The sequence below is a fragment of the Ostrea edulis genome, chromosome 7 (assembly GCF_947568905.1).
Source record: "Ostrea edulis chromosome 7, xbOstEdul1.1, whole genome shotgun sequence".
NCBI lineage: Eukaryota > Metazoa > Mollusca > Bivalvia > Ostreida > Ostreidae > Ostrea > Ostrea edulis.
The window spans coordinates 56,459,394-56,482,395 of NC_079170.1; the positions used below are offsets into that span (position 1 = coordinate 56,459,394).

The 23,002-nt window shown below is 35.2% G+C and overlaps 1 protein-coding gene across 1 annotated transcript in view; it reads right to left on the bottom strand.

The window, feature by feature from the left end:
- LOC125653324 (heat shock 70 kDa protein 14-like) overlaps positions 1-23,002 on the bottom strand; it is a 100,798-nt gene that overhangs the window by 22,951 nt on the left and 54,845 nt on the right. The window contains exons 9-10 of the mRNA XM_048882752.2: positions 16,869-16,971; positions 7,946-8,074 (exon numbers count right to left, since the gene is read on the bottom strand). Of these exons, the coding sequence (XP_048738709.2) occupies positions 7,946-8,074; positions 16,869-16,971 (232 nt within the window). The remainder of the gene's footprint in view (positions 1-7,945; positions 8,075-16,868; positions 16,972-23,002) is intronic.

The window sequence follows — 23,002 nt, forward strand, 5'->3', positions numbered from 1 at the left end:
TAATATAATGAACCCCACGATATTTTGAACATCGCTGCGATATATTGAACCCTCTATAAAATATTGAACCCAGGGTTCAAAATATTAAGGCCATGACATTTTGAGCCCAGGGGTTAAAATATTATGGTCATAATATTTTGAACCCCCTTAAATACATTTACAGTTAAAAGACTAGGGGTTCAAAATATTGTGTTGAAATGAACCTCGATCCTGATTTTTTTGTGCTTGGTAGGTTGGGGTGGGGGTTCAAGATATGATCACACTGGTGCTTGTGGACAGGACTTCCGGTACCCCCCTTCTTTTATTTTTAAATGTTCAATTCCTTGGGTATTTCGGACGTATTTTTGATAAAATATGTAACTTCAGAGTTTATCTATTTCAATGGAATACACAAATCTAGCATAGAAACCGTTTTTAAAAACGTCATATCACCAATCATAATTATATGAACAAGGTGTGCAACTCAGCCAGTGACATGTTGAAAAAATCTACACCTCGCTGAGAAATCCTATCGAAAAAACACCAATAATGCATATACCAACTGAAAAGAACGGTCATTCTAAATCTACTGATGATTCGTGGATTAAATGCATCACTATTTGGTGTGCAATAATTACTTCACACCGCTCAATTTCATCGTTTTAACCTCGCCACTTCTCATTTCTGACTATAATGAACAGAAGTTGTGATGCTGGAATATTTCTGTCGCAGCCAACTATTTTTAGAACGAGAAAACCCGAGACGAGGTCTTCCGAATACCATTAGCTACACGAAAAGGGAAGAGAATACCGATCATAGTAATCAAGTACGTCCTAGCCAAAGAGGGTCATACATGTAATTTCATTTAACTGCATGGTCAAGTCGGTTGTGGAAAGACTTGCACATCCACAAATATAATTAAAAACCTCATAGTGTTGGGTGGGTAATTTATCATGGAAATCAGAAAGAACTATGAAAGCACAATATATTGACAATGTTCCACATTTCAGTTATAAGGCCAACTATATATAGCATTGGCTAACATTCGTTTTTAAAAAGAAACAAAATAGTTTATCAAGCCCCTTACATATGATTAGATCTAAATTTGATTAAACTATAAAAAGTATGGGGGGGGGGGGGGGGGGTTTAACAAATTAATTGATAAAGGAATGTCAAAACTTTATGTTATAACTTATATACCGGTAAGATAAAACAAATATCAACAACCAGCACTTGTGCATGCATCACACACATATTTTGTGTATAGTTCACATTATGATTTTAAAAAAACCTACCCGCTTCTACCCTTACCCCACTCCCAATATCATTTAATTATGCCCCCGAGATCGAAGATCGGGGGGCATATTGTTTTTGTCCTGTCTGTCATTCTGTCTGAAACTTTAACCTTGCTAATAACTTTTGAACAGTAAGTGCTTTGATATTTCACATGAGTATTCCTTGTGACAAGACCTTTCCGTGGGTACCAACATTTTTGACCCCGTGACCTTGACCTTGGAGTTTGACCTACTTTTTGAAAACTTTAACCTTGCTAATAACTTTTGAACAGTAAGTGATAGAGCTTTGATATTTCACATGAGTGTTCCATGTGACAAGACCTTTCCGTGGGTACCAATATTTTTGACCATATGACCTTCACCTTGTAGTATGGCCTACTTTTGAAAACTTTAACCTTGCTAATAACTTTTGAACAGTATGGCAACTGTACTGCAAGTCAGCATATACTGCACAACAGTCTTTTATTTTGCAGTACAAGTGCAGTCCTAAGAACAAGGGACATTACTGGCTATATACTGTCAAGATTTTTCTTTTCATTTTTTCAGCTTTCATACCATACTTAATTACTCTTTATTTACACAACTAGGATGTTCTTCTTATCCCACTTACATGAAAATGACGTAATATTTTATTATGATGTCATGAATATACGCTAAAAATGAGTTGTTAAGCGGAATCTGTTGATTTGAAATAAAATTAAAATAAACTTTAGCAAAAACACACCCGTTTGCATGCAACAACCAGATTTATATTGCATGTTTAATTATACATCAATATTCTTCTTTCAATATCAATATGGTGTCAGTTGTTGGCTGCACACAATATGAATATTAAAAAAGAATGAATGCGGAAATTGGCTGTTTTCGATTCGCAAAGTCAATATTTTGCATGTTAAAGAACTGAAGCAAACTGTTCTATCATTTATAACCTCATAAACTTTTACTTACTATGTGATTTAATAAGTATTACTTGTCCAGTCAAACAATTGATGTTTTACATGGTTTGCCATAAAAATCTGCACATAATAAATGCAGACAATGTCTGCCTTTTGAGTCATGGAGGCAGATCAAAAATCCACCGTATGATGAATGGGAATTATATTCTACTTCGTTTTTAAAGGTCATGGGAATATGTTTGGATATCCTGTCTTTTCAAAATGAAATTATTTAAGAACAAATTGAAGGAATAAAAAAAAAAAAATCAAAACCATGCATAGCCATCTAATAACTCAAATCTATTTTCTTTTTGCAAAAATCGGACCAAAATTTGAAAATTCGTTCATTTTCGGCTAAATGGGTACATTATATCTCTAGCATAGTTGCCAAACTCCAACATGTAAAAAGAGGGTCATGACCCTCTTTGGAAAGCTAAAAATCTGGTCATAATGCGTAACAGCATTCATAACATATTTATTAGGATATTACATGTGTTATAAGTGTTTATATTTCAAAAATATTTACAAAAGAAATGTGTGTTTTGTGTACTATTAAAGAAATGTGTGTTTTGTGTACTATTTTATTGAAGAGAAGCTCCAGACCCTATAAACATTAAGTGAGAGTTAAACAATGCACAACAAGCTTCAAGCTGTCCTCAATAACTTTTTTTTTATCCATGAAAAATTGTTTTCCCAGATTTAATTGTTCGTAGGAACATAATAATATTAATCTTTATGTTTTTGTTGGCATGTCTGCTGGCCCTGATAAGGATCTCTTCCTGATGGAGGCCATTCTACATAAGAAGTTTAATCCCCGATTTGTCGAAACAACTCACAGATAATTGTTTTAAAACGTCTGCTTTGATAACTTATTTTTTTGTACATGGCCATCAGCATTGTTTAAATAGATCCAAGCTTGTGTTGCAAACTGGAAATTACACGTGCGATCTATATTACAACCAAATCCGGAAATCGGGTGAAAGGTATGACCCACCGGGTCAAAAAAAATTATCGGGTTACAACTCAAAAACTCGGGTGTAACCCGACAAAATCGGGTTAGTTGGCAACTATGATCTCTAGAGCTAGATAGTTGGGATGTCTGTTACTTTTTTCGCTAAATATTAAATTATCTTTAATACATGTTCATCAAATATAATGCATAAAACTTATTGCTTATAATATTGATGTGTTTGTGTAGTTTTTTTTAAAAAGCAGATTTCTTCCAACAATTTTAACGTTGATGCATGTTGGAAATTAAATATCACTATATTAGTAATTAGATATTGATTCCAAAGGTTCTTAAAACGTTTTAAATTGAAAATAAAATAACAGCAAATCATTATTTATGTCTTCAAGTGAGATGTGGTTTCTTTAAAACGTCGAGCACCTGTGATCGATTCGAAACTTTGACCATTGTTGTGGCAGACTTTTTTTCTAAATTGTATTATATGTAATAGATGTACATTTACAGGTACACATATATAACAAAGGCAATTGGACAGGATGTATATATACATGTATAGATATAAATATTCAGACACCATAGTATCGGAGAGGGGTTGGCCCTCCAGTTTTTTTTTTTGGGGGGGGGGGCTGATGTTGACCATTTCCTTACTATGGAAACAACTTGTCCAGCCTAAAGACACTCCAACTTTTACCAATCTTATGAAATATACATATTATGTTGTGAAGATTGTTGATATTCATATTGACGATTAGGAACAAGAGCACCGCAAACGGTACAATATACGACCCGTCGGACAAAGAAATTCAACCTGGAAGCATAGTGTGCTCTCTGAATTGATACAACACACATTCTGAATAGAAAAACCCTAAAGTGGGGCATGGTGCACCAATCCATCTGACATGTGAACTGATTATGAATTTCTCTTGACAGTGAGGTTGTGACAAAATGTCGGTGCAATATCTATCTATGATGATAAAAAGTCCAGGAAACCATTTGATCTACTTTTAGCCCTAAAGTAGTTCATGGTGCACCAATTAACTTGAAATGTTTAAAATATGAACTGATTATGTATTTCTCTGAGAGGGAGGTTATGACTAAATTTCAGAGCAATACCTGTGATCATATAAAAAAACATCTGGAAAACTGTTTGACCTACTTTTACCCCTTTAGTACTGTAGGTCATAGTGTGCCAATCCAGCCGAAATGTTAACTGTACTTGTCTTCCTCCGAGAGGAAGACTTTAACTAAATATCAGGGCAAAACCTGTATCCGTAATGAAAAAAAGGCTGGAAAATGGCCTGACCTATTTTTAGTCCAAAAGTAGGTCAGGATGGACCAATCCAGCTGAAATGCAAACTGAACTTGTCTTCCTCCAAGAGGAAGCCTATGACTAAATATCAGGGCAATATCTGTACCCGTATTGAAAAAAAGCCCGGGAAACTGTTTGACCTATTTTTAGCTCAAAAGTAGGTCAAGGACGGACCAATCCAGCTGAAATGCAAACTGAACTTGCATTCCTACAAGAGGAAACCTTTGACTAAATTTCAGGGCAATATCTGTATCCATAATGTAAAGAAATCCCGGAAAACTGTTTGACCTATTTTTAGTCCTAATTGTTGGGTCACGGAGAGACCAATCCAGCAAATGCAAACTGAACTTGTATTCCTCTGAAAGGAAGCTTATGTTTAAGTTTCAGGGCAATATCTTATTTGTAACGAAAAAAAGTCCAGAAAACTGTTTGACCTACTTATGGCCCTAAAGTAGGTCAAGGATGGACCAATCCAGCTGAAATGCAAACTCACTCTTACAAATCTTGAAGGAAATATTGTGACCAAATTTCAAAGTTGTACATGCATCCGTTACAGAAAAAAGTCCAGAAAACATGACCCCAGGTGGACGGAAAGCCATGCAGCCGGACGCACGGACAGCGCCATAACATATGTTCCATCTAATGATGGGCATATAAAAAAAGGGGGGTGGTGGTAGGAAATCAACCAATATATCTGTATTCGCTTATGAAAATAACAGATATTGATCATTGACAAAAATAAAGTGGGACCGATCCCCCCCCCCCCCCCCCCCCCCCCCCCCCCCCCCCCCCCCCACCACTTATGATTCTAGTGCCTGGGAAAAGCACTTAAATATACCACATTGTCTATACACATACTCAAACAACTTCCCAGAGTCCATCTGAATAATAACTGATACCTGTTCCAGATATATACATACACATTTGATGTGTTTACATCAGTAAAACTAAGCAATGCTAGATTTAGACTAAATGTCGTTGCATGCAATGACATTGATTAAAAATGAACACTATATGGAGAAAGAGAGAGAGAGAGAGAGAGAGAGAGAGGGGGGGGGAGGGAGGGAGAGTTGGAACTACTCTTTGTTGACGATTCAGGGGAATGTAAAGATATAAATATATACGGACGCACAGGGGTCGAAATTAACTTTTTCTACCACAGGCTAATTTTAGCCTGTGGGTAAAAAATCCACAGGCTAAAATGAAAACCTACAAGCTAAAATGAAAATAATGAAGCAGTGCTCTTTTTATATATATATATATATATTTTTCAATCAATGATTTTCCCCATCATTACTGAGCCTAGTGGGTCAACAGGCAGCGTTTGGACAAGACACTAAGTTACGTAAGTCATATGGTGCAATGTCTAGGTCTCTTGATTATCGCACCTCTAACTGTCTAATCCACGACTTGTTTACCGCAGGTCTAGATCCAGTCTTCCAATTTCATGCCACATCAGGGTTGTCACTAGTGATTTTTTAAAGCGAATACAAGACTCATGGTTTTATAAGCAGCACGATCACGAGTCCTATGACTTTTTTGATAATCGTCGACGCGGTGAGAAATGCACGTCACTACAACCCGACCTCAATATGACAATAAATTTAGATATGACATTCTCATGATTCTGATAAAAATAACTACCGGAAGACTTGGTAAAACATAGATTCCGATATTTTTTGTAGATAAATGAATAACAGAAACATCATACTTGGAATTATTCAATTTAATCACCCCTATAGGTGAACAGGACTCGTGGCACATGTCGATATGCGATGTCCGATCTCTAAAGCATTTGTTTGACTCCGAGTTTCTTAAAAAATCATAAAAGAAAAATCCGGATAAAAACGGTTATTGAAATCGGTCGTTCATATAAGCGTTTGTATGATTCAGAGTGCAAGTTTGAGAGAAGCGAATAGCGCATCACCATATAAAACGGATACGATACGATCATAGTTTGTAAATCACCACTCGCTAAGATTTTCGAGTGTCCATTATTTTTACTCGCTATTTTTCAAATGTACTCGCATTTTGCGAGTATTTCTCGCTAATTTCGAGCCCTGACGCATTTTTGTTAGGTTTTTAAATATATTTGCTATTATTATTATTATTTCATTCATTTATAAAGCGCAAAATTACATATAGTTTCTATGCGTTGTACAATGTTTGTGCTAATAATCATTGATAATATACTAATAAAAGACCTGCAAGAGCTATAAAGGAAATGATAAAACAATAGAAAGAATTTAAATAAAACATGGTAGTAAAATGACATAGTGGTTGACTATATAAAATATACCATCTGAAGTTAGACGCATATTACTTGACGTGTGTTGCTGTACCCAAGAAAATGATATCCAATTCATGCAACATTTGTATCATTTAGTATCACTATATAAAATATACCTCTGAAGTTAGACGCATATTACTTGACGTGTGTTGCTGTACCCAAGAAAATGATATCCAATTCATGCAACATTTGTATCATTTAGTATCACGCTCTATTCAATATAATTTGTAAATACCCACAGCAGGCAGACATATTTTCTTCGTATGTACCGAAACATGTATATTACATACTCATTATTGTAAGCAGACCTTGTTATATAGTCTTTGGTGTACATGGCATAACAAATAATTTTATCTGACTCAATCAGCGTTTTTGATGAAAGTGTTTATATTCATGACCAAAAAAAAAAAAAAATAATGAAAATTCAAGAGCCATTTTATTTTCCATAATTCATTTGAATAGAAGGACATCGATCAGCGCCTTCGAAAATATGATTGCATTTTACTCAACAATTTTTGGCAAATACACGAATTATTTCCCTCTAATTATTACAAGATTCTTCTACAAAATGTCTATGAACACGATAAAGTTACATGTAAATGCATAATGTATTTTCCATAGCATGCCAGTTTTTAATAGTCTCTGATCTCAATGAGTATTTTTTTTAAATAAAAAGTTAAAATTGTAACTTTTAGAAAAATATTCTAGAAGAATCAGGGGACTGTAAATCCTATTACATTGATGATGTCGTTCTGAAAAAGCGACCATTAGAAGACAGCGTCAGAGTTAACAATGACAAAATTGTAACGTTATTTTCTCAATATCAGTACAACAAAATGGTACGTGTTATATATGAATGAAACGAGAAAATTATCACTTTTCTACCTGCAAAATATGGTTGGCTTTTGAAGCGCGGCCAATTTTGGTCAATAACGTCCCTTGTTCTATACATATTTGAAATGTGCTGCAATATTGTGCCGTTTCCATGTATACTTCCATTTAAAAGTTATGCAGCATACTTGCAGTAATGCTGGAGCTGTACTGATAGTGTGCTGTGATTTTAAATGGCTATTATGCTGCATATGTACTTCAAGTATGCTGCAAGGGTTGGGTGATCTAAATTACTGATGTAACAGTGATATATTACCCATGATAAAGTTGTGGACTGACCTGTTTAGCTGCTCCAATTGCAATCACTTCATCTGGTGGAATAGTGTTTAATATCTCTGCATTCTTAAGATAATCTGAGATTGCTTTTTGTACTATTGGAGGTTTTGCACCACCTCCACAAACAATGACCTGAAATTACATAAAAGAATTCATTTCAAGCAATGCTATGTGCTGATTGAGTTGCTTATTCATGAAACCCAGGAAGGAATAAGTTTACTTTAATAGTTCCCCTTTTAAAACTCTGATCCCCTTTAGTTAAGGAGATATTTTAAATTAGTTAAGGTTTTCCTAAAAATAGGTCAAATTCCATAGTCAAAGTCCCAAGGTCAAACAACATACAATACACTACACAAGTTTTATACACTGCTCCTTGGAAAGACCACCATGGAAAATCCACAGAGATACACCCTGTCCTCTGTGTTCCACAGTGTGTGTTATTTGCAAACACACACCACTTCTAGGAGCTTTGTTGTGGCCATGGGCACCTTGCAGGTGTGAAAATGTGCCTCAGGCTAAATAATCAAGATAAAGATGGAATTTTAAAAAAAGAAAAAATGTCAATATTTCCCCCCCTGATACTTATATTGTTTTTCAGCATTTTGAGCCAATTCCAATGACACCAAACACTATATATATGTTTTTGAGAAAACCTGGTTTTCAATTGAAAATTTTTCTTTTAGTCTGCTAAACCCTTTCTTCATTAAAATATTCTTAAATTCTATGTTTAATAATAGTGCGTACTGCAGGCAATTCCTGTTTTGAATGCAAATCAGTATATTCAGTAAATGAAAAGCATACATGTAATAGGGATATTCAATAATTACGGATGTGCTCTCTCTCCCTCCTTCTCTCTTTCTCTGATAAATGCAGCGTTTAAGGTACACAATTACTTTCATCATATTGTTTTAATATGCATCTTGACAAATATAACTTGCTCCAATATAGAAAATAGAACATTGTCGATGATTAACAAATTGGAATTAATTTATTACATAATTAATAGAAGCAAAAATAAAACCATCGAATGATTTATTTTTAAAATCCCGATTTAATTACATTTGACCGAGACTTATGTTCAATGTACTTCAATAGAAATTTTCATAAAAAATATGTTCATCAGGAGTGTCTGGATAATGCAATGATTTTTGTATAACAAGTATATTCCATGCAAATTCCTAGGGTCTTTGTCACAATAGAACTATATTACAGTTAGCTAGTTTGGGTATTTGAAATTAACAGCAGTTTGTGACTTCTTATCAGTTAATATGAAAAGTGTGAAATACATTGGGTCAGTGTGATATCAGATCTAGTCTAAGATCATGGGTATCTTGTGCTGACCCAATACATTTCACACTTTCCACAAGAAGCCAAGCAGTTTTATTGATTTCAAATACACGGATTAGCTGACCCACAATTGTTCTATTGAGGAGAAAAACCCCTCAGATTTGCATGGAATATACAAGTTATACACAGGTCATTGTTATAGTCATAGATCATAGTTCCAATAAGGGCTGTTCCAGAAATGATCAAATGGGGGAGTCGGGCGGCAAATGATATTTTTTTGTGTGGGTGGTCGTATTTTTTCATATTTTATTTGGTCCGTGGTTGGACTGTTCAAAAAATATTTATTATGGGTAGTGGGTAGTTTCTATTGTTTTATTTTGTGCCACGTGGGTGTTGAGTTTTCAGAATATTTTTATTGTCGCTCTTGTCGTGTTGGTTACAAAGGAAAATTGAAAACGTGCTTTCGAAATGCTGCTTTCGAAATCGGAAGTAACATAGAACTATTCGAGTTGTCGCTCTTTGCAGCGCATAACTTTCCATTACTGTTCTGTAGATTATTACAGTTTACAGTGCATCGATTTTGGGAATATTTTGAAACCAATAGGTATTCCGTTTTCTAATAAAAATAGGCAAACCTTAGTTGATTTATACGAGGGTACCGATGCGTTATATTTATCAGCCAGTGTGATGGTGATATAGAGGCCTCTGGGCGCGGGCTCCATTAGAAGACGAACGATTCGTGGAAAAACATATCCATACCCATTTCATGATAATAGCATCGTTTGGACTCCCAATCTTTCCAACATTCCCACCATAGATGCCTTTGATTGTTGATGTGACATCGTTTCTTCAGAACTACTGTGATACAATGTCGCACAGGCATTACCGCGTCATTGACTAGAATGTTTGTCCCGAAAACCTCGCGAGATTTGTACCATTTTCATTTTTAAAAATATTTTTGGTCTGGTTAGTTTTTTTTTTTTTAATTAGATGGGTCATTGTAAAATGAGTTTATCAATTTGATGGGTCATGGGGTAATTTTTTATTTTTTTTTTATGGGTGCTTGGTATATACAAAAGGTGCCTCCCCATGTATTTATTTCTGAAATGGCCCTAATAACCCCACAAACATTTTATTTTTCATTTTCCCTAGCCAAGATTATTTGTCCACAAAGGCACAGTTGACCAAAACCCATGGCTAGCAGAGATGAGATGAATCTTACGCCCGTAATATGTTATAACTGACCAAAACCTAGTACATTTATTTTACAAATTTCAGTTAGAGAAGACGGGCAAGTTTGCGAGTCACTGAATAAACGAGAAAACGTCTGCATTTTTATTTCAATCGTTGTCAACTGTATACTTTGCTATATTTCAAGACTACATGTAAATTAACATGCATATAGCAGATCTATATCACCTATTCCTAATTACAATGGAAACTATTCGTTAAAAAAACCCACTGCTTATGGTACACATTTCTTTGAGCTACTATTTATCAAATTGAAATTACTGGCATGTGATTGTCGTTGTTCATGACCCTTCTTTTATTTGGTGAACTTGTGCTGCATGTGCCATGAAACAATGTACCGACGAGTGGTGGGAATAACACAGGTGTTTGTATATAGGAAGTCAAGAATCTGGGCGTTTCATAAAAAAGTGTGAACATCTTCAGGGAAGTCTGCATACAGATATGTACCAAAAACACCAATGTTTCATTAAACAACAATTACAATAATTGAATGATTTAAAGTTAATTTCTAAATAATGAATGGGGTGGGGGCATGTTGGTCAATTGAAACGATTTTTTAAGTGAATCATTTCGGAAATTTTATTCTTGATATTATTATCTTTTATTTCTTTGTTTTATCACACAGAGGCACACGGTGGCATCGATGGAGGTACGGGTGACATCCACGGAGATGTGAGGTGGCATCCATGGAGATCCTCCGTGGACCTCAATGTCTAGCTTGCTCGGAAAAATAGGACTTCAAAGGTGCCGACAATTTCAAAGGTCCACCGTGTTTTGGGCAAATTTTTTCCACCGCATTGCATGGAACACGCATAAAACTCGTGTCGTGTACTGTAGTATCAAATGAAAGGATTTAAAGAATTCTTATACATAATATAAAAGCACTAACTTTAAAAATAGTTCAGGAGATATTCAAAGCTGTATGGTCCGATGTTCATCTATCATTTTTTGTACAGAATTACTTTAAAGCATATGAATTATGAATCCAAAAATTCATTACTCGAAGAAGAAACTGATTGCTTAAATGAAAATGATTCTTTATAACCAGCACTAGATCGTGATTTTACAGAAGAAGTACTAAATGGTATAAGGAAACTTAAAGCAGACAAAAGTATCGGTCACGATAATATGCTAAAAAGGAATTTTTAATGGTACCCATCAACAAGATTATACAACCTGGGGAATTTCCTATTGAATGGAGAAATCAATTATATTTCATCAAATTTTAAGAATTCGGGGGATACAGTAATGATGTAAATACATGTAACTATAGAGGGATTTTGTTAATGAGTCATGTTGCTAAATTACTTACATTGTTGATTAATGAGTCAGATTGATGAAGTTCAGTTCAGAATATTATGTCATAACAGATGCGCAATTTAGTGTTATAAATTTGATCTTAGTGCTTATATTATCATTATTTTTTAAAATGTGGATTGTAGTTGTACATGCAAGTCCATTAAGAGTGTTTATTAAAAGTGTTGTGTATCATGTGCGTCCCCCCCCCCCTTTTTTGTTTTTAGGGTATTGAACGCAATATGTTAAAGTTGAACAAAATGGTGGAAACAAATGCAGAAAAGCAACATTATGTATCCTACACAAGAAATAAAGAAAAGGGATAAGAACATGAAGAATGACGGACATTTAATTAAGATGTAATAGTCGAAGTGTCAGAGTCTTTTAAACAAAGAAATAGTCAAGATATATATCACAGACACCCCTTCAATGGAGTATCAACGGAAGATGGTTTATTTCCAAATGTTTTCAATGGATTTCACTGGCAACATTTACTACGTTGCCCCCAGTATTACTTTATTTATTGTGACAAAATTAGATACATAATAATGAGGAAAGATTAAAAACAATAAGTGTTGGTCATTTGACAATCAGCAAATAGAAATACTAGATAAATCTAATTATTTAAGAGTTGTTTTTTAGCGTTTGATGATGCGGGTGGGCGGTTGGGTGTCAACAATTGGTTTCCAGATGATAACTCGAAAAGTTTACAATCTAACCAAATGAAACTTTGATATATTGTTGGGTACCAGGTAAGGAACACCCCTATTGATTTTGGAGAAAAATGGTCAAAGGTCAAGGTCACAGTGACCGAAAATAGAATGAAAATTTCAGAAAAATTTGGTTTCCGGATGATAACTCAGAAAGTTTAAATCCGAATCAAACAAGAGGTACTGTGAGAAATGCTCACTAAGAATACCCCCCACTTACCCCAATCTCCCAAAGGGTGTTGTTAATAGGTATAAATTACCTCTTTCCTGAGTGTAAAAATATGGTATGCCTTTGTAGAAGAAAATGGAAGATATAGTTCGAACACAAATCCATGGTATATAAACCTATAATTTTGACCTTGAGATCAAAGGTCAAGGTCATAAAGAGGTCATGAATGTACATGACACATAGTCTCATGGTGATACACCCATGTCTTATGGTATGACTATGTCAAAACCCTATAATCAATTTTGACCTTGATGACAAAGTTTAAGGTCATATAGAGGTCATGAAGGTACCCAACACATCGTCTCATGGCGATACACTCATGTGTCAAATATGGTATGCCTATGTCAAAGAACAAAGAAGTCATGGCCCTGACACGAATCCATTGTAAAAATCTTTAATTTCGACCTTGAGGTCAGGGTCATATGGAGGTCATGAAGGTACATGACACATCATCTCATGGTGATACACTCATGTGTCAAATATGGTATGCCTATGTCAAAGAACAAAGAAGTTATGGCCCGGACACGAATCCATTGTAAAAAACCTTTAATTTTGACCTTGAGGTCAATGGTTAAGGTCATAAAGAGATCATGAAGGTACTCGACACATCATCTCATGGTGATCCACCTGTGTGCCAAATATGGTATGCATATGTTAAAGAACAAAGAAGTTATGGCCCGGTCACGAATCTGCAGACAGACAGATGGACGGACGGACAGATGGACAGACAGACAGAGTGATTCCTATATACCCCCCTGAACAAAGGTATAATGATACTTAAAGATATTGTTATGTACCAGGTAAGGAAGACCCCTATTGATTTTGGAGAAAATAGGTCAAAGGTCAAGGTCACAGTGACCGAAAATAGATTTAGAATTCCAAAAAAATTTGGTTTCAGGAGGATAACTCGAAATTTTTTAATTTGAATCAAATGAAACTTTGATATATTGTTGGATACCAGCAAAGCAAGGCCCCTATTGATTTTGGAGAAAAAGGGTCAAAGGTCTAGGTCACAGTGACTGAAAATAGATTGAAAACTTCAGACAAATATGGTTTCTGGACAGTAACTCAAAAAGTTTAAAACTGAATCAAATGAAACTTGGTAATATTGTTGGATAGCAGGTTAGGAAATTAAGACCCCATGCAACTCGGTTCATGCACCCCTGGGTGCATATATTGATTTTTTAGAATTACAATTGAAAATTTAGTGTCAATCAAGAAATTATTGTAGACCAGGGAAGAAAGGTGATTTTTGGTTTCAGAAATTCATACAAGGATGTCAGTTTTAATGTATATGTTTTATACATATATTATGCCTTTATTAAATTATGGTAGTGAAACTTGGGAATTTCATAAAGACCCAAATAAAAAGAACACAAGGTATTTACACAATTCTGTAAACATTAATTAGGTGTTCATAAAAGCAATAAATGCAGCAGTATTTAATGAATTAGGTGTGTTACCAATGGAATATAGAAGATATATGGCTAATCATCAAGTATTGGCACACTTTGTTGAAGACTGACAATTATATTTTGAAAGAAATATATAAGAATATGTTAATTGTTAATATGTAATGAATGTACAAACTGGGCTGCAAATGTTAAGAATTTATTAGAAACAAATGGTTTCTCATATGTATGGGAAATACAGAATGTTTTGAATGAAACAATCTTATTTAAAGAATTTGACACTAGGTTAAGGGGAATTTTAAGTGAATCCTCTAAATGTGGTATCTATAAATATCTGACTGATAATTTTACACTCAGTATTATTTAACAAAGAAACTTTCTGTAGAACAAAGAAAAACTATTAGTATACTAAGAATATCTGCACACTCACAAGAAAATAAAACAAGAGGCCCAAGGGCCACATCACTCACATGAGTCACTTGGCTCATATTTAAAGATTTTCCCTATATATTTGTATGCAAAACTTTGATCCCCCCTTGTGAACCCATCCTCCCCTGGGGGCCATGATTTTAACAAACTGAAATCTGAAATATGTCAAAAAGCATTCATGTAAATCTCAGCTTTTCTGGCTCAGTGGTTCTTAAGAAAATTTTTCCTATATATTTTTATGTAAAACTCTGATCCCCTATTGTGGCCCCTTCATACCCGAAGGGGTCATGATTTGAACAAACTTGAATCTGCATTATGTCAGGAAGCTTTCATGTAAATCTCAGCTTTTCTGGCTCAGTGGTTCTTGAGAAGAAGATTTTTAAAGATTTATCCTATATATTTGTATGTAAAACTTTGATCCCCTATTGGGGCCCCATCCAACCCCAGGGTGCCATGATTTGAACAAACTTGAATCTGCATTATGTCAGGAAGCTTTCATGTAAATTTCAGCTTTTCTGGCTCAGTGGTTCTTGAGAAGAAGATTTTTTCTATATATTTGCATGTAAAACTTTGATCCCCTATTGTGGCCCCATCATACTCCCAGGGGTCATGATTTGAACAAACTTGAATCTGCACTATATAAGGAAGCTTTCATGAAAATTTCAGCTTTTCTGGCCCAGTGGTTCTTGAGAAGAAGATTTTTAAATGACCCCACCCTATTTTTGCATTTTTGTGATTATCTCCCCTTTGAAAGGATATGGCCCTTCATTTGAACAAACTTGAAAGCCCTTCACCCAAGGATGCTTTGTGGCAAGTTTGGTTGAAATTGGCCCAGTGGTTCTTTAGAAAAAGATGAAAATGTGAAAAGTTTACAATGACGACAGACAACGGACAAATTTTGATCAGAAAAGCTCACTGAGCCTTCAGCTCAGGTGAGCTAAAAAGGTAGGCCCTGGAATATACCAAATATGAACAGGTATGCATACACTGTAATGAATTAGAAGACGAATATCAGTTTGTTTTGAAGTGCTCTCTATATTCAGATTTGAGACACAAATTTATTAAAAAATATTACTGGTTCAGACCCTCAACTTTCAAACTTATACAATTACAAAGTACAAAATTTAGGGATATTTTTGACAAATACGTTTAAGAAAAATGGTACAGTCCCTGAAACGTTCTACTTTCCCATTTGAACAGTGAGCGAACTTTGAACGCACGCATATTGAACGGGGAACGCACGCAGAACGAACGGTAAGCGCAGTGAGCACACACAGAGCAAACACTGAACGCAATTTGGTGAATGGTGAGCGCAAAGTAAACAGTGTATATACATGTATTTTTATAGATACATATACATCATTATAAAATAAGTACAATCAAGGAAATATTCTGAATGAATAGACCATTTTGCATTCACCGTGTGCTGATTTTTCCTTGATATTTCGACCGTGTTACCGGTCTTCTTCAGTCGTGTTCTAAAGGACTTCCCAATATTCATAAGACTAAAAAAAGTGTCAAAAAATTCTTGAAAATTCTGACCACTTCAAAAAAGTATGCCCATAGTGGCTTTTAAAAGAGACTAAAATTAAAAGACATTCTGGTACATAAGAAACATAATAATCTATTTTTTAGAAAAGAAAATTTATGCGAGCCCTGAGGACTGCAATGGTAACAAATATCATATAAAAAATTATATCAGTTGTAAATCCAGCAATGCAGTTTATGAAGTTTTTGCCAAAAAAATGCAACAAAATTGCATATGTGGGGTAACTTTATACCAAAGGCATGTTTTGAATTTGTTATTTATTAGATGAGAAACTGATATATTCAGTTGTGGAGAAGATTGTTGAAAATTGGCAAATATTTGACAGTTTTTGCCCCACCCCTTAGGTCCCGGGGGACAGAAATTTAGAAATTTACAATTTATGTCCCCCTTGTCCCAAAGATCCTTCATACTAAATCTGAAAAAAAAATTGGAATGGTATAGTTATCAAGAGGAAGTTAAAAACGTTCAATTGTTAGCTCACGACGGACGGAGACCAATACTGCAATAGTGATGAAATAGTTCACCATCAATTTCATAAGAAAGTAATGTTTCCTGCAATCCATTGCAGCCCATCTTGGTATTTTACTTAGAGACAGGCTTGTCCTGGAATATACCAATTGTGACATCATGGAAATATGGGGTTATTGCATGAAAAATTGCCATCACAATGTGCATGATGGTAGAAATTTGAAAGGAGTTTATGATAAACTGAATATAAAGCTGAAACTTGCTAAACATTAAATGAAATTAAATATCACATTACCTTATCAATATCTGATGAATTGACACAGGATTTGGCACATACTTCATCAATGAGTGCTGTGCACCTTTGTACAAGACAGCCACACAAGCTCTCAAACCTGGCCCTTTAAAGAAAATAAGATGGCAATGGGCCACAGTGCTCACCTAAACCATCCTTTTCATAGAGACATGACTCAAGCTTGGAACAATAACAGTGGTCAACATGATTTCGAACCCGTCATTGGACAACTATAAACTGGTGACTCTTAATGGCTCTCAAAGTAAGGTCAAAGTTGAGAGTAACTTCAGGCCATAACTCAGTCTCACTTATATGTATTAGGAACAAATAGTGAAAATTTTGAAGTGAATGTTTAGAAAACAATCTTTCTGGTGGTATTAGAACAAAAGTCCCACAGGCCTTAATGGTCACTTGCGTACCATAGCCCATACATAGACCTGTCAGGGAGTCTCATATTTGCATTTAAGCCTCATTCTGGAGTCTTTTGTGCAAAGCTTTATGATCTTTCTAAACATGCAAACAATTCCCATTCAATTATAATAGAAGGAAAGCATTTAAATTAGCCCTTATTAGTCCCCTACCAACAAAGTCAAAGGGGACTTTAGATTTGTGCTCCTTCAGTCTGTCTGTCTCTCCATCCATCAGTCCAGTTTTCTGCACTTTTTCTCTCTGTTCTTGCAGATATTTACTTTATATTTGGAACGTTGCTTTGCTATAACAAGATACAGATCAAGTTCGAATTTCGTCTCGGTCTGTTGATATTTCACTTAGTTATGGCCCTTGGACTTAGAAAAATAGCATGAACTATCAGTTTTCCAGACTTTTTTTTTTTGGGTGTGCTTGCAGATATTCATTTGATATTTCGTACATTGCTTTGCCGTTACAAGTTGAATTTCATCTTGGTCCATTGATTTTTCATTAAGTTATGGCCCTTGAACTTAGAAAAATAGCATGAATTGTTTAATTTTACATCCAAGTTTCTTGTCTCCGTAGATAAGAGTACTACACTCATTAAACCTTCTAGCATAGTAATACAACAATATAACTAAATTATTCAAAATCAACTTCATGTCGCAGTTTATTGACTTGGTTAAAGACCTAACCTAATTATAAATGTGTCTCTTTTTCCCTGGTCTAGTCTCTACTCGAATAGTTGGATTTCCAACCATTCCTATCCTGGTTCCCCAGTTTTCCCTTTTACCATAACCTATATAATGAACTTTGAATATTGTTGCGGTACAGTAATTTCTGCAACCAGTAGGGGACTATGTATTGTCATGCAATACTCTCAGAATGCTTGTTCATATCATTGTGGCCCCATCCTGTTTTGGGCGTCATGATTTGAACAAACTTCAATCTGCAATACCTGGGAATGCTTGCATATCGACATGAGTGTTCATGGCCCTGAGTAATATTTTAAAATATTTTTTCAATATATTCCTATGGAAAACTTTATCTCCTGTTGTGGCCCCATCCTGCCCCAGGTGGTCATGATTTGAAAAAAAACTTCAATCTACAATAACTGGGGATGTTTGCATATCAATATGAGTACTCATGGCTCTGCTGTAATATTTTTAAAGATTTTTCCTATATAATGCAATGTAAAACTTTGATCCCCTATTGTGACCCCACCCTAACCCCATGGGCCATGATTTAAACAAACTTGAATCTCTACTATGTCAGTTTATGCAAGTTTAAACTTTTCGGGCCAAGTGGTTCTTTTAAGAATATTTTTGAATGACCCCATCCTATTTTAGCATTTTCTTGATTATCTCCCCTAAGGATAGAGCATATGACCTTTCATTTCAACAATCTTGAATCCCCTTTACCCAAGGATGATTTGTGCTAAGCTTGTTTGAAATTGGCTGAGTGGTTGTCGAGAAGATTTTAACCATGCCACAATTTTTTTTTATTAATTCTTGATTATTTCCACTTTTATAAAGTGCACCACTGCAGTACATGATATATGCCAGTCAAATGTTTATAAATTATAAACAGATGAGTGTGCATGGGACAAAATCATGCTAACCTTGGTACAGTAACTGACTTGTCAATCTGTCTCTCGAATTGTTCAAATAACTACATTTCTAAACATGTTTCATTTTATCACATGTATTTAGATTTCTTTCACATGATAGATATATATTATTACTACAGTAATTTGATCCGAATAGTCGGATCACGTCGAGTTGACAGGCACGGATCATTTGATGATCCGCGCCTGTCAACGAGACATGATCCAACTCTTCAGATCAAGTTACTGTAGTAATGATAATTTATTATATACCCCCTTATGCATTTTAAATCATGCACATTTATAAGATACTAAATGTAATCCAAATTATCAAAAACACAGACATATCATGAAATTATTGTATGTTTTGTGTACGCAGTTTTGTTTTGTGACGTAGCCAGTTTTCCACAAATAACGTTGTGTTGATGCATTGTGATGGATACTAATACGGAATCAGAAAACCACAGTGTGGTGATCTGGAAAACCAGATCACAAGCTGTGAAATCCACAGTATCAAAGAATGATACATTGATGGGTATATATATATATTATTTCAATACTAACAATTTGGGGTATATGGCCAATAACTAAAGGAGTAACAAATTATTTCCACAGCCTAATTCTTACATAATATTCATCAATTTATCTTTAACTGGACAGATGCAATATGGCTCTTATGAAATGATCTTTGCATGTCCAGTAAACTCTTTGAAACACATGGCTTAGATCATTACTTCCAAGGGACTAATGGAATCTTAAATTAATTGGACAGACAGAATTTGGCTCTAAATAAAATTATCTTTGTATGTCCAACTGAACTCCTTGAAACACCATGGCTTAGATCATTAATCCCATGAGACAATTTCTCTATCTGTTATGTGATGTGCTTTTACGTCTTAAACGAAACATGTTCAGAGTATAATATTTACTTAGATAACAATTATTTGTAATTCATTAATAAGAAGAAAATATATCTAATTAAGGCAATGTTTTGGTGTACATGAAAAACAGAAAACATAAAAGAGCTCTGATGTTATTTTTTGACAAAATTGCATTCTGACATACTGACATTTGACCTACTGTAATGCCATATTTACAAAAGATTTTGGAATAATTCCTTCTAATATTCAAAGTATGATACTTAAACATTATATTCCACCAATTTCATTAATTTCTGTGACAGAGCCGATTTTTGACCCTTCATGGGCCTACTCCTTTTCTAGTACAATACTGCATATGTTTATATTATCAATGTTAGATTGATTGTTTGAAAATTGTTCAACGTCCCTCTTGAGAATATTTCACTCATATGGAGACGTCAACATTGCTGGTAAGGGCTGCAAAATTTAGGCCTATGCTCGGCGCTTATGGCCTTTGAGCAGGGAGGGATCATTATCGTGTCACAACTGCTGTGACACGGGACCTCGGTTTTTGCGGTCTCATCCAAAGGACCACCCCATTTAATTGCCTTTTACGACAAGCAAGGGGTACTGAGGACCTATTCCAACCCGGTGTTATATAATATTGAACCTCGCGATATTTTGACCCCCCCCCCCCCATTAAAATATTTAACCCAGGGTTCAAAATATTATGGCCATAATATTTTGAACCCAGGGGTTAAAATATCATGGCCATAATATTTTGAACCCCCTTAAATACATTTTTTTGTGTTTGGTAGGTTGGGGTGGGGTTCAAGATATTATGGCTGTGAAATTATTGAACTAGCTCCTAAGACATATCTAGGAGGGTGTTCAAATGTTAATGTTTCTAATTATAGTGAGATAGAAATTAAGTTTTTGAATGGTGGGAGGGGGTTCAAGATATTATGCCATTGAAATGTTTACCATCATCCCCTTCCCTCCCCACCCCCAAGGGACCAATTTTTTAAAAGTTTTTCAAAATTTTATGGCCATAAAATATTGAACCCCCAAAGATAAGAGGAGGGAGATCAAAATATTATGGCTGTGAAATGTTGAATGCCCATTACCAGTTATCAAAATTTAATACAGCGGGTTCTGCTTAATCCAATAGCCTGTATGTCAGGAAAAAATAATCAGGTTAGCTGAATGCCCAATTTACCAAATGAGTAGACTTTAAATACTCTATTTGAAGATTCATAAGGTATGCAGTGTCTCACACAGTAATTCTTTGCATCAGTATTATAACGAACCATATTATCGGTAGTATTATGTTTTAGTCATAAGTATTTATTAGTATTTTCTGTCCATATTGATTTATTGTCATTTTGCTTACTTTTATTAAATTTTTTAATCATTTGTTCATTTTACTGCAAACAGCTGTCATTGTGAAGTGGATGTATAATGTGTAAAGAACAGAAGATACAAAGTAAGCAACCTAAGTTTTTCTGGACTCACATTGCCATATGATAAATAAAATGAGTAACAATTTAAGAGAACAAAAGTACTGCAAATGGTACAATATACACCTATCAGACAGCGAAATTCAACAAACGGTACAATATACACCCATCAGACAGCGAAATTCAACAAACGGTACAATATACGCCCGTCAGACAGCGATATTCAACAAACGGTACAATATATGCCTGTCAGACAGCGATATTCAACAAATGGTACAATATACGCCCGTCAGACAGCGAAATTCAACAAACAGTACAATATACGCCCGTCAGACAGCGAAATTCAACAAACGGTACAATATACACCCATCAGACAGCGAAATTCAACAAACGGTACAATATACGCCCGTCAGACAGCGAAATTCAACAAATGGTACAATATACGCCCGTCAGACAGCGAAATTCAACAAATGGTACAATATACGCCCATCAGACAGCGAAATTCAACCTGGAAGCATAGTGTGCTCTCTGAATTGATACAACACACATTCTGAATAGAAAAACCCTTAAGTGGTTCATGGTGCACCAATCCATCTGACATGTAAAATGATTATGTATTTCTCCGAGAGCGAGGTTGTGACAAAATGTCGGTGCAATATCTATCTATGATGATAAAAAGTCCAGGAAACCATTTGATCTACTTTTAGCCTTAAAGTAGGTCATGGTGCACCAATTAACTTGAAATGTGAACTGATTATGTATTTCTTTGAAAAGGAGTTTGTGACTAAATTTCAGAGCAATACCTGTGACCATATCAAAAAAAAATCTGGAAAACTGTTTGACCTACTTCTACCCCTAAAGGACTGTAGGTCATAGTGCGCCAATCCAGCTGAAATATTAACTACACTTGTCTTCCTCTGAGAGGAAGACTTTGACTAAAAATCAGGGCAATATCTGTATATGAATGGGAAAAAAAGCCCGGAAAACTCTGACCTATTTTTAGTCCAAAAGTAGGTCAAGGTTGGATCAATCAAGCTGAACTGCAAATAGAACTTGTATTCCTCCAAGAGGAAGCCTTTGACTACATATCTGTATCCATAATGAAAAAAAGCCCAGAAAGCTGTTTGATCTATTTTTAGTTCAAAAGAAGGCCAAGGACGGACCAATCCAGCTGAAATGCAAACTGAACTTGTATTCCACCAAGAGGAAGCCTTTGACTAAATATCAGGGCAATATCTGTATCCATAATGTAAAAAAGCCCAGAAAACTGATTGACCTACTTTTAGTTCTAATGTAGGCCATGGACAGATGGGCCAATCCTGCTGAAATCCAAACTGAAATTGTATTCCTCTGAGAGGATGCTTCTGTGTAAATTCAGGGCAATATCTTATCTGTAACGGAAAAAAAAAGTCCGGAAAACTATAGCCCTAAAGCAGGTTAAGGATGGACTAAATCCAAACTCACTCTTATGCTTCTTGAGGGAGAAATTGTGACCAAATTGCGAAGTCATACAAGCATCCATTACAGATAAAAGTCTGGAAAACATAATCCCGGACATCCAGTCCGACGGACACACGGACAACGCCATGACATAATATGTCCCGTCTAATGTATAAAAAGTGAGCATTAATGGCTTTGATGATAAACACACAAACAACAGACAAACTCTGATCAGAAAAAGCTTAGAAGCCCATGACTCTTGTGAGGTAAAAAGTGAGCACAACTGTAAGATTTTGTGGAATCACAATAATTGGAAATTACATGCCACATCACTTAAGGTAGCTCACTACATCCAGACATACA